The sequence below is a fragment of the Monodelphis domestica genome, chromosome 7 (assembly GCF_027887165.1).
Source record: "Monodelphis domestica isolate mMonDom1 chromosome 7, mMonDom1.pri, whole genome shotgun sequence".
Classification (NCBI taxonomy): domain Eukaryota; kingdom Metazoa; phylum Chordata; class Mammalia; order Didelphimorphia; family Didelphidae; genus Monodelphis; species Monodelphis domestica.
Window position 1 is genome coordinate 80,637,541 of NC_077233.1, and position 13,159 is coordinate 80,650,699.

General features: G+C 35.0%; 1 protein-coding gene across 1 annotated transcript in view; it reads left to right on the forward strand.

Moving 5' to 3' along the window:
- Positions 1 to 13,159, forward strand: part of PKD1L1 (polycystin 1 like 1, transient receptor potential channel interacting) — a 165,844-nt gene that overhangs the window by 106,963 nt on the left and 45,722 nt on the right. Inside the window, exons 37-39 of the mRNA XM_056806269.1 lie at positions 2,778 to 2,862; positions 4,676 to 4,852; positions 6,967 to 7,085. Coding sequence (XP_056662247.1) covers positions 2,778 to 2,862; positions 4,676 to 4,852; positions 6,967 to 7,085 — 381 coding nt within the window. The remainder of the gene's footprint in view (positions 1 to 2,777; positions 2,863 to 4,675; positions 4,853 to 6,966; positions 7,086 to 13,159) is intronic.

Genomic DNA, 13,159 nt, shown 5'->3' on the forward strand with positions numbered 1-13,159 from the left:
AATAGTATCATTATCAGTGGTAGTAGTAGTAGTAGTAGTAGCAGTAGTAATAGTAATAGTATCATTATCAGTGGTAGTAGTAGTAGTAGTAGCAGTAGTAATAGTAATAGTATCAGTGGTAGTAGTAGTATTAGCAGTAGCAGCAGCAGCAGCATTCCTCATTGTTATCGTCATGTTGTTCTCATCGTGGTCATTATCACTGTCGTTTTCATTGTCCTTGACATAATAACAACTAGCATTCATATAACACTCTAAGGTTTGCAAAGCATTTTACAATATTATCACATTTCATCCTCATAATAATCCTGGGAGGTCGAGACTTGCTGTTATTCATCTCATTTTACAGATAAGGAAACTGAGGTTGATAGAGTTTAATATAAGTGTCTTGCTTAGGATCATATAGCTAGAAAGTGTCCAGGTCTAGATTTAAACCCCAGGTCCTTCTGCCTCCAGGTCCAGCATTTCTAGCCACTTTGTTGCCTAGCTGCTTATAAAAGATATTATATACAAATAAGTTAATTTATTAAGTCTCTCCTATGGGCCAGGCATTGGGCAAGGTGCCAGATGTATAAGGTCCAAAGCTGAGCAGATCCTGCTCCTCTAAAAGCATTTGTATTCTGTCAGGGGAAACAAATATGCACATATAAGTATATACAAAATAAAAATGATATGACTTTTGGCAGGGAGGCTTCACTTGCTGGAGGAATCACTAAAGGCAAGTCTTTGAATGGAGCTTGGGAGGAAGCCAGGAATTCTCAGAAGGGGAGATGAGTAAGGAGATGGGTACCTTCCAAGCATAGGAGAATGGACCTTGTAAAGTCTCAGAGGCAGGAGATGGAATGTTCCATGTGAGAAACTTCAAGGCCAGTTTGACTCGATGATAGAATATATATGGGAGAGCAATGTTTAATAAGCCCAGAATGGTAGCAGAGTTTCACATGGTACTGTGAAATGAGGCCAGAAAGACAAGATGCCGCCAGACTGATAATGACTTTGAATGTAAAGAGTTTATAGTGAATCACTGACATTTTCACCATTATAAATCACCCTTTTTTAAATGAAAAAAAAAATTGTTATATACCGTGTAGCCCCATAGAAAGTTTTAGGAGTTGGTGTTCAAATTGCCAAGTTGCATAGTTTACAAGCGTTGGCGACAAAAGGCTGTGTGAATGTCTAAAAAATGCAACTGAGGAGACCCTTTGAGCCAAGAGACTGGTGCAAACATCATTATGCTTCGTAGTAGAAAGACAAGCAAGAATATCTCAAGTTTCACAGAATCAGAGACTGGCCCTTTTCCCAGAACACAAAACTGATTTATTTACTGCCAGTTCTGAGTAAAGAGAACACTGTCTGGTAATTAAATGGATACACAATAGATTTCTATCATGCCTTTTCTCTTTCCGTCTTGAGACAGAATGTGATAAAATTTTATCTTTCTGATTGTAAAAAGGGAAATATGCCATTTTAAATGATAGCAATCATCTGGGCTGGTATTGGATTGAATCATTACACTTTCCCTTTCTCTCAAATTTAGTGCTCCAACATGACTTCATTACTAATGATATAACAATTATAGATAAACCATAGACTAAGGGAATTGGTGGAGTGAAAGATAATATAAATTACCTATCATTAGGTCAATATTTATTTCTTAGATCTGAATTTTTGGTGGTTGCTTCCAAAAATGTAGCTAATAATCTATAAAATTATTTTCTAAGTGATAAATGATAAAACTAGAAATTCAATAAGACATTCAAATGGTGAGCACAGTAGAAATTCTAAAATCATAATAATTGCTTTAAGCCAGAGTAGCACAATGGAAAGAACACTCCCAAATGGAGTTAAAGACTTGGATTCAAATCCCCCACCATGATAACACACTCATGTTCTCTGTCATTTTAGATAAGTACTATAATTTATAGTTTATAACTTCTGAATTCCCTTTCAGCTCTTAATGAAACAGTAAACCACATTTTGGGTGAATGATGGGAAATAATTTGCTCCTAAGGCTTTATAAACAATGCATTACTACTCTGTTGAATTTTCAGGCAGAAGAGCAGTCTATTCACTTTTGTGGAGAGAGGATATATTTGACTAGCACTCTGGGGACATCCCTCAATAGTTTACTAATTATCATACCAAAATTCACCTAAAGAGAGCAGTACTGTATAGAAATAAGAGGACTGTCTTTGGCATTTGGGTAGTCTCAGTTCTGTTACTAATTGGATGACAGATGGCTAGTTTAACTTGAATATCAATTTCTTTTCTTTAAAACAAGAGGTCCAAACTAGTTACTAGCTTAGATCACTTTCAGTTCTATGATTTTGTCAAAATAACATTCCATGAAACTATAGAGTTCAATTCCAGTCTACTAAACAGAAACTAATAAATACTTGCTGTGTGCAAAGTACTATGCCAGGCAGAATAAAATTTTAGATAAAGGCAGTGCCCCATCCCCTCATGGACTTTATAATGAAATATATTCCATTCAGAGTTTGCTTTCATCCATGTCCCTAGGCAGATTTTTATTGAGAATGAATTTGCAGGTGTGTAGCAGAAAAACTAGGGATCGACTTGTGAAAATATTCCAGCGTATTATTTAAAACCAAAGGGATCATCTTTAGTAGAGGGAAGAGACTTGTGAAGTAAGTGGGCACCCTCAAATCCATTGTTAAATTTCCCCTGTGGAAGCAATAAAAATAGTTAAGTTATAGAAGTAGAAGAAAATTGATTGTGAAGCTCTCAAAATTCAGTTCCATTCTTACCCTCTTGTACAGGTTTGGTCCTTCAAAGTGCATCCAGTGGATCCATTCTGTGTTTTTTTCCATTGTGGGTTGTATTTTTGTTGCCCAACCACTCATGGTAAGAAACATTTTAAATGCTATCATTTTGTTGTAAAAAACAATGTACCTGATCATCAGTAAGCCCAAAGTTAATCTATCAGTCAATAACTACTATAAGCCAGGTATTGTGCTAAACACTGGGGTGACCAGGAAGTAGATACTTCCTTTGTTGAATAGAAATTCCTTCCCCCACAACCCTAGATCATTGTAGTTTCCTTTAGGACATTTAAAAATGAAATTTGCTATAATGCTTTCATTTCTTTAATAGAACAATTAGACCCACCACCATCCATCAGCCATCAGTCAAACATGTTGCAGATCCTAACAAACAGTTTTGGGGAGGGAGAACAGAACAAGAGCAGTTAGAGGAATTAAAATTCAAGCCAAGCATTCTTGATGTCCTTGGCCAGCCCATAAGACTTTACTGAATACCTACACTAACATATAGCAATCTAACATGATCTTTGGTGTCACTTCCTCCTTCTGGGCCTTGGTTTCCTTATCTATGAAGTTAAAGGGCTGAAATAGATGACTTTCTTTTTAAAGCCCTTACCTTATGCCCGAGAATCAACACTGTGTGCTGTTTCCAAGGCAAAAGAGCAGTAAGGGCTAGTCAATGGATGTTAAATGATTTATCCAGGGTCACGTAGCTTATAAGTGTCTGTGGTCAGATTTGAACTAAGGGAGATGAGTCTTACTGACTCCTGGACCAACATTCTGTGTGCTATGGCACCACTTCCCAAATATGAACAGACAAAATAATTTCGCATACATTGTGGGGATGAGCTAGATTGGGATTACTGTTGGATATACAAAACATGTTGGATCTTGGGCTTCACAATGGAAGAATTGGGATCTTTACTGCCATGTTAAATAAGGCTTTTTTGACTGGAGTTTGAAAGAATTGGTTAAATTTTGGTGATTATTGGTGAGTTTCACTTTTTCTTTATACATTGTCCCTTTTATAGCAGAGATAATCCAAGATTGGAGCTATAGGCATAAAAAGTCTGAAGGGGAGGAGCTGTACAAGATGAGTTCCCCCCTCCCCCATTTCTACCCACTAGAATACACCAGTTATTTAAATGGAAGAAACAATATAACTGCCACTCATTTTGATTAGACCATTCTCTTTGTGATAATGACAAAAACAAAGGATGTACTACTTGGAGGTTAAGAGAATTTGGTGGGAACTTTGCAGTAGGAAATAGCATGATTCCTATGGTCCAGGATCTCAGAGTGTCTTCCCTGTATGTGAGATTTTTGTAATTTATGGTACAACTTTTATTCAAAAAGGGGAACTTATAAAACATGACCCTGCCATGTGCTCAACTGGTGTTTATGTGGCTTTGTTAACTAAACTCTCCTGATATTTGGTCCCTGCTAGCTCTGCAGGGAGGGAGTAATCCCTGATAAATGCATATATTTAAGATTAGGGGAAGCTCTGTCTGATCATTGATCTCTGAGCTCATTCTAGTTCTCAGAGGCTGGCATGTAATCCTAAGAAACTGTCTACACAGTTTTTTTTTTGGTAAAAACTTTCTTAGGACTGCAAGAGGCCTCCTAACAGTATATCTAGAATAATGAACACAATTCTACACATTTTAAAGGGGGAAGTTTTGGAGACTCCAAGAAGATTAGAGTGATAATATGGCGAGACATTTCACCTGTTGTGTCTATTATTGTGCTTGCCATTATTTATATGAAAAGGGCTTAGTTAAAGCTAAAACTTGAGTACCATTTCTGGTCTGGGAACAGAAAGGAGTTTTTTATGCTGAGAAAGGTAACAAACCAAATGGATTTGGCTATAAGTTACATTGTGATTTTCTTTCCAGATATTCTTTGTGGCATTGGCACTAGCTTGGAGAAAAAGAGACCACAAAGGTTTCTTTATTGAGGCATTATATGATGCAACCAAGAACCTTGAATATGAATTGCATCATCTTTCCAAGAATCATGCTCTGTACTCTTCATACTGTTCTACTCCCAACACTGCAGCTGACTTTGAAAAAGTAAGAGATGAATTCTGTAGGTGCTTCATAAACATTAAAGAACTATATCAATAGGAGTTGTCATTATTTGTTACTATTATTGAGTTATTTTGTAGGATATAATTGAGAAAATGTGTCTGTTTTTGCTTCTCATGATCCTTATCCAAAATTATTCTTTGAGATAGACTTAGATTTTTGCTTTTGAAGATAATGAATTGCTTATTGATGTCTTCTATGTCTCCCAACACACATATATGATAAATTATGCAGAAATGCAGAAAACTCATCCATATATTTTTTTTCCTCAAAAGAATACAAAGAATGAATTCAAATAGGTGCACATATGATAAAAGGATGAGCTGAATAACTAATCCACTTCTTGGCCATAAAAGTGACACTATATGAAGTACATATTCTTTCAGACTGGTACTATTTTTATTTATGCAGGTATTTATTAGATTTATATGCACAGTCCTCAAGTAAAGTCCTATTCTGATGTCTCATTCCAGATCCTCTCAAGCTAGAAAGGCATTGAGTATGATCATTTTCTGAACATCTGCCCAAGTTTGTTAATGCTCATCAACTGAAAATTTCTGCCAGCTGATGGTTTTGTTTTTTTTAAATTGGGGATGGGGTGGAGGAAAGAACAGGAAGGAAAGTAAATAACCATATATCTATCATCTTTTATGAACCAGGGGCTGTGTTGAACATTTTATTTCCCCCCCTTTATTCAAAGATATTTGATTTTCCCAATTACATGTAATAACAATTTTCAGCATACATTTTCCAAAATTATGAGATTCAACTTGTCTCTCTCCCTTCCCTTCCCCCTCTCAGAGATGGTAAGCAATTTGATCTGGGTTATACATGTAATGTCCTGCAAAACATACTTTGATATTGGTCATTATTATAAGAGACTACTCATATAAAATCAAAACACCAAAATAAAAACACAAACTAATATAAGAATTATATGCTTTGATCTCAATCTGAGTCTGACCGTTCTTCCTCTGGAGGTAGATAGCATAAGTCCTTTGGAATTATTCTGGATCATTGTATTCCTGAGAATAGTTATGTCTTTCACAGTTGATCAGCATACAATATTACTATTACTGTGTACAATTTTTTCCTGGTTCTGCTTATTTTGCTCTGCATCAGTTCTTGTAGATTTTTTAAGACTTTTTTTCTGAAATGATCCTGCTCATTGTTTCTTATACCACAATAGTATTCTACTACAAACATATACTACAATTTGTTCAGCCATTTCTCAATTGATGGGCATTCCTTCAATTTCCAATTCTTTGCACCACAAAAAGAGCTGCTCTAAATATTATTGTACAAGTAGGTCCTTTTAGTACATTAACTATGTCCTTCTCTTTTATTTCTCCATTCCAGTTATAGTGAGCCTCCATTGATGGTGCTCTGGACTCACTGCTTTTATCTATCTATCTATCTATCTATCTATCTATCTATCTATCTATCTATCTATCTATCTATCTCTATCTCTTTGTTTATTTAAACCCTTATCTTCCATCTTAGAATCAATACTATGTATTGGTTCTAAGACAGAAGAGTGGTGAGGGTTAGGCAATGGGGATTAAGTGACTTGCCCAGGGTCACACAGCTAGGAAGTGTCTGAGACCATATTTGAACCCAGGACCTCCCGTCTCTAGGCCTGACTCTTAATCCACTGAGCTACCCAGCTGCCCCTGACTCTCTGCTTTTAATGTAAAGTAACTCTTCTATCTCCTAAAAGACTCTCCACTAAGTTCTTTCCTAGTAAAGCTTGACAATAAATGCCCTGGCTGCAGCAAGACATATATAACGTTGTGGGAAATGAAATTCAAGGCAATTCTCCCAATGAGCATTCTCTCTACACCACAAATGTAGAAAATGAAGCCCTCAGTATTTTTCTCTTTAGCATGTCAACTACATATAATTTTGGTTCTTCCAAGTTGGTAGTGTTCCATAATTCATAACCATATACAATCACTGGGAGAATATTGTTGTTAAATTATAAGGTGAAATATACTGCTTTGTGATGACTTAATTTTTTATTTTGTACAGAATTCTGAGTACTCTTTTATTTTTCTCCTTTTAGCATGTCTAATGAATGGTATGTTTCTCCCTGACAGATACTGGTAGCCCGTCAAAGAGCACGTTATTTACAATGGGTCCACCCACCAACTTTAGCCCAATTAAAAGAAGCAAGATGGAGAATTAGAAAAGAAATGCTCTTACAAACAGCAATTAGGTGGGAAAAACATGTTTTTTTGGGGGTGGCTTCTTTACTTAAAGGTTCTGAGACAAATTCATTTCTGACTTTCAAGCATGAGTGGAATTCTCTTTTCCTCTCTTCTCACTCATCCATCACTCTTGGAATTGCTGTCTTCTTTAAAAAAAAGCCACTGATTTCCCTGAAACCATTTCCTTTCATCTTAACCATACATTCAAGTCCTCTCTCCAATAATTCTTGTGAAGGAATAGTGATCTAATGTTGCCCCCCAAATAAAACATTTGAAGAATGTCACAGTTACTCCCCATAATCATCTTTTTAAAAATTCCTAACAAATCACTTTATTTATTTTTAATTTTTTTTTATTATTTAGTCAATTTAGAACATTATTCCTTGGTTACAAGAATCATATTCTTTCCCTCCACTCCCCTCTCCCAACCCTCTAATAGCCAACATGCAATTTCACTGGGTATCACATGTGTCCTTGGTTAGATCCCATTTCCATGTTGTTGATGTTTGCACTATGGTGTTCACCCAGAGTCTACATTCCCAATCATATCCCCTACGACCCATGTAATCAAGCAGTTGTTTTTCATCAGTATTTCCACTCCCACAATTTCCCCCCTGAATGTGGATAGTGTTCTTTCTCGTAGATAGCTCCAAGTTTTTCGGATCAGTGCATTGCCACTAATGGAGAAGTCCATTACATTCAATTTTACCTCAGTGTATCAGTCTCTGTGTACAATGTTCTGGTTCTGCTCCTTTCACTCTGCATCAGTTCCTGGAGCTCATTCCAGTTCACATGGAATTCTTCCAGTTTATTATTACTTTGAGCACAATAGTATTCCATTACCAACATATACTGCAATTTGTTTAGCCATTCCCCAATTGAAGGGTCATCCACTCATTTTCCAATTTTTTTTGCCATCACAATGAGCACAGTTATGAATATTCTTGTACATGTCTTTTCCCTTATTATCTCTTTGGGGTACAAACCCAGCAGTGCTATGGCTGGATAAAAGGGCAGACAGTCTTTTAGCACCCTTTGGGCATTGTTCCAAATTGCCCTCCAGAAGGATTGGATCAATTCACAACTCCACCAGCAATGAATTAATGTCCCAACTTTGCCACATCCCCTCCAGCATTCATTACTTTCCATTGCTGTCATGTTAGTCAATATGCTAGGTGTGAGGTGATACCTCAGAGTTGTTTTGATTTCCATCTCTCTGATTATAAGAGATTTGGAACACTTTTTTCATGTGCTTATTAATAGTTTTGATTTCTTTAACTGAAAATTGCCTGTTTATGTCCTTTGCCCATTTACCAATTGGAGAGTGGCTTGATTTTTGTACAATTGATTTAGCTCTTTATAAATTTGAGCAATTAGACCTTTGTCAGAGGTTTTTGTTATGAAGAGTGTTTCCCAATTTGTTGCTTCCATTCTAATTTTTGATGCATTGGTTTTGTTTGTAAATTTTTTTTTTAATTTTATATAATTAAAATTATTTATTTTATATTTTGTGATTTTTTTCTAACTCTTGCTGGGTCTTAAAGTCTTTCCTTTCCCAAAGATCTGACATGTATACTATTCTGTGTTCACCTAATTTACTTATGTTTCCTTCTTTACATTCACCCATTCTGAGTTTATCTTGGTGTAGGGTGTGAGATGTTGATCCAAACCTAATCTCTCTCATACTGTCTTCCAATTTCCCCAACTTTTTTTTTTATCAAATAGTGTATTTTGGTCCCAAAAGCTGGGATCTTTGGGCTTATCATAGACTGTCTTTCTGAGGTCATTTACCCCAAGTCTATTCCACTGATCCTCCTTTCTATCTCTTAGCCAGTACCATATTGTTTTGATGACCATTCCTTTATAGTATAGTTTGAGATCTGGGACTGCAAGGCCACCTTCCTTTGCATTTTTTTTTCATTATTTCCCTGGATCTTCTTGATCTTTTCTTCTTCCAAATGAACTTTGTTATGTTTTTTTCTAATTCAGTAAAAAAAATTTTTGGTAGTTCAATGGCTATGGCACTAAATAAGTAAATTAATTTGGGTAGGATTGTCATTTTTATTATGTTAGCTTATCCTACTCATGATCAATCAATGTTTTTCCAATTGTTTAGATCTAGTTTTAATTGTGTGGAAAGTGTTATGTAGTTGTGTTCATATAGTTCCTGTGTTTTTCTCAGCAGATAGATTACTAAGTATTTTATATTGTCTAGGGTGATTTTAAATGGAATTTCTCTTTCTAATTCTTGCTGCTGAGATGTGTTGGAAATATGCTGATGACTTATGTGGGTTAATTTTGTATCCTGCAACTTTGCTAAAGTTGATTATTTCTACTAGCTTTTTAGTTGATTCTCTGGGATTCTTTAAGTAGAACATCAAATCATCTACAAAGAGTGATATCTTGGTCTCCTCCTTGCCTATTTTAATGCCTTCAATTTCTTTTTCTTCTCTAATTGTTTCTAGTACAATGTAAAATAATAGATGTGATAATGGGCATCCTTGTTTCACTCCTGATCTTATTGGGAAGGCTTCTAGAATATCCCCATTGTAAATGATGTTTGCTGATGGTTTTAGATATATACTATTTATTATTTTTAGGAAAGGCCCTTTTATTCCTATGATTTCTAGTGTTTTCAATAGGAATGGATGTTGTATTTTGTCAGAGGCTTTTTCTGTATCTATTGAGATAATAATATGATTTTTGTTGGTTTGCTTATTAATATGGTCAATTATGTGGATGGTTTTTCTAATATTGAACCATTCTTGCATTCTTGGTATAAATCCTACCTGCTCATAATGAATAACCCTTCTGATCACTTGCTGGAGTCTTTTTGCTAGTATCCTATTTAAGATTTTTGCATCTATGTTCATTAAGGAGATTGGTCTGTAGTTTTCTTTCTCTGTTTTTGACCCGTCTGGCTTTGGAATCAGTACCATATTTGTGTTGTAAAAGGAATTTTATAGAACTCCTTCTTTGCTTATTCTGTCAAATAGTTAGTATAATATTGGGATTAGTTGTTCTTTGAATGTTTGATAGAATTCATTTGTGAATTCATCTGGACCTGAGGATTTTTTCTTAGGGAGTTCTTTGATTGTTCATTCAATTTCTTTTTCTGATATGGGGTTGTTTAGGTATTCTATTTCTTCCTCTGTTAGTCTAGGCAATTTATATTTTTATATATTCATCTATGTCACCTAGATTGCCTTATTTATTGCTGTTTAATTGGACATAATAATTCTTAATGATTGCCTTAATTTCCTCTTCCTTAGAGGTGAGGTCTCCCTTTTTATCTTGGATACTGCCAATTTGGTTTTCTTCTTTCCTTTTTTAAATTAGATTGACCAGTACTTTGTCTATTTTATTCGTTTTTTCAAAGTACCAGCTTCTAGTCTTATTTATTAAGTCAATAGTTCTTTGACTTTCAATTTTGTTAATTTCTCCTTTGATTTTTAGGATCTCTAATTTAGTCTTCATCTGAGTATCTTAAGTTTGTTCACTTTCTAGTTTTTTAATTTGCATGCCCAAATCATTGACCTTTGCCCTCCCTAATTTGTTAATATATGAACTAAAGGATATAAAATTCCCCGAATACTGCTTTGGCTGCATCCCATAGATTTTGAAAGGGTGTCTCATCTTTGTTATTTTCTTCAATGAAATTATTAATTGTTTCTATGATTTTTTCATTAATCGAGTTTGTAGAATTGTATTGTTTAATTTCCAGTTAATTTTTTATTTGCCTCTCCATGTACCCTTGCTAATTATATTCATTGCATTGTGGTCTGAGAAGGTTGTATTTATTATTTTTGTTCTTTTGTACTTGTTTGCAACGTTTTTATGCCCTAGTACATGGTCACTCTTTGTGAATGTATCGTGTGCTTCTGAAAAGAAGGTGTATTTCTTTTTTTCCCCAATTTATTTTTCTCCACATATCTACTAACTCTAATTTTTCTAAGATTTCATTCACTTCTCTTATCTATTTCTTATTTATATTTTTGCTTTGATTTATCTAGTTCTGATAGAGGAAGGTCAAGGTCTCCCACTAATATAATTTTTCCATCTATTGCATCCTTGAATACTAGTTTCTCCTTTACAAATTTGGATGCTATGCCATTTGGTACATAAAGTTGAGTACTGATATTTTCTCATTGTCTAAACTGCCTTTTATCAGGATGTAATTATCTTCCCTATCTCTTTTGACTAGATCTATTTTTACTTTGGCTGTCAGATATGATTGTGACTCCTGCCTTCTTTTTATCAGTTGATGCCCAATAGATTTGGCTCCATCCTCTTACTTTTACCCTACATTTGTCTACCTTTCTCATGTGTGTTTCTTGTAGACAGCATATAGTAAGGTTCTGGCTTCTAATCCACTCTGCTATTCACTTGTGTTTTATGGGTGAGTTAATTTCATTCACATTCAGAGTTATGATTACCAACTGTGTATTTCCCAGCATTTCGATTTTCACTCCTAGTCCTGCCCTTTCTTCTTTCTCTATTTCCTTCTACACCAGTGTTTTGTTTTTAATCAGTCCCCCTAATTCCCACCCTTATTTTATTTCCCTTTATACCTCCCTTTCTTATTCCCCTCTTGTCTTCTTTACAGTATTTTTAAAGTACCCCCACCCTCTCCCTCCATTGTATTACTTCCCTACCCATCAGTCCATTTGTTACCCTTTTACTTCCCTATAGGGCGCAAATCAATTCTCTGCCCCAATGCATTTGGTTGTTCTTCCCTCTTTGAGTCAATTTCAAGGCAGGTAAGAATTGAGCATTTCCTACTAACCTCTTTACCCTTCCAGTATTTTGATATTCTCCACCTCTCCCACCATGTGTTTATTTGTGACATATAAATTTACCCCATTTTGTTTCTTTTCCCATTTCTCTTAATATTAACCTCTTTTTTAAACTCTAGTTATATATATATATATGTATATATATATATACATATATATTTATGCATACATATATCTATATACATACCTATGTTTTGGCATTTTATCCTATACAGTTTGTCACTGTTCCTTCTAAGTATAATTCTTCTAGCTACCCAGGTGATAATAACAGTTTTTAAGATTTACCAATATCATCTTTTCTTGTAGGGATATATATCATTTTAACTTATTGGGTCCCTTAAGAAAAGTTTGTTTGTTTATTGTTTTGTTTTGTTTTTGTTTTTTTCCCCTTTCTTAATTACCTTTTGATGATTCTCTTGAGTTTTGTGTTTGGGCATCAAATTTTCTGTTCAGGTCTGGCCTTTTCTTTACAAATGCTTGGAATTCTTCCATTTTATTAAATGACCATAGTTTCCCTTGCAAGAATATAGTCAGTTTTGCTAGGTAGTTGATTCTTGGTTGTAGACTAGTTCCCTTGATTTCTGGAATATCATATTCCATGCCTTTTGGTCCTTCAGTGTAGATGTAGCCAGATCCTGTGTTATCCTGACTTTAGTTCCATGGTCTCTGAATGATTTCTTCTTAGTAACTTGTAATATTTTTTCCTTGGTCTGGTAGTTCTTGAATTTGGCTATAACATTTCTGGGTATTGTCAGTTGCGGATTAAGTACAGGAGGTGATCTGTGGATTCTTTCAATATCTACTTTTCCCTCTTGTTCTAAAATGTCGGGGAAGTTTTCTTGGATAATTTCCTGTAGGATGATGCCCAGGCTTTTTCTTTTGTCATGGTCTTCTGGTAGGACAATGATTCTTAAATTGTCTCTCCTGGGACGATTTTCTAAATCTTCTGTTTTGTGAATGAGATGTTTCATATTTTCCTCAATTTTTTCATTCTTTTGGTTTTGTTTTATAGTCTCCTGCTGCCTTGTGAAGTTGTTTGCTTCTAATTGTTGTATTCTGGTTTTTAAAGACAGAATTTCATCCCTGACTTTTTGGTCATCCTTCTCCTTCTGGTCTGATTTTTTTGGAGGTTATCTTTCATCTCCTTTGCCTCATCTTTCACTTTCTTTGCCTCATCCTTCATCTTCTTTGCTTCATTTTCAAGCTGATTAATTTTGGCTTTCAAGACAGTCATTTTCTCATTTTAGTTCAAGTGCCTCTGTTTCCAGATGACTTATCTTGCTTTT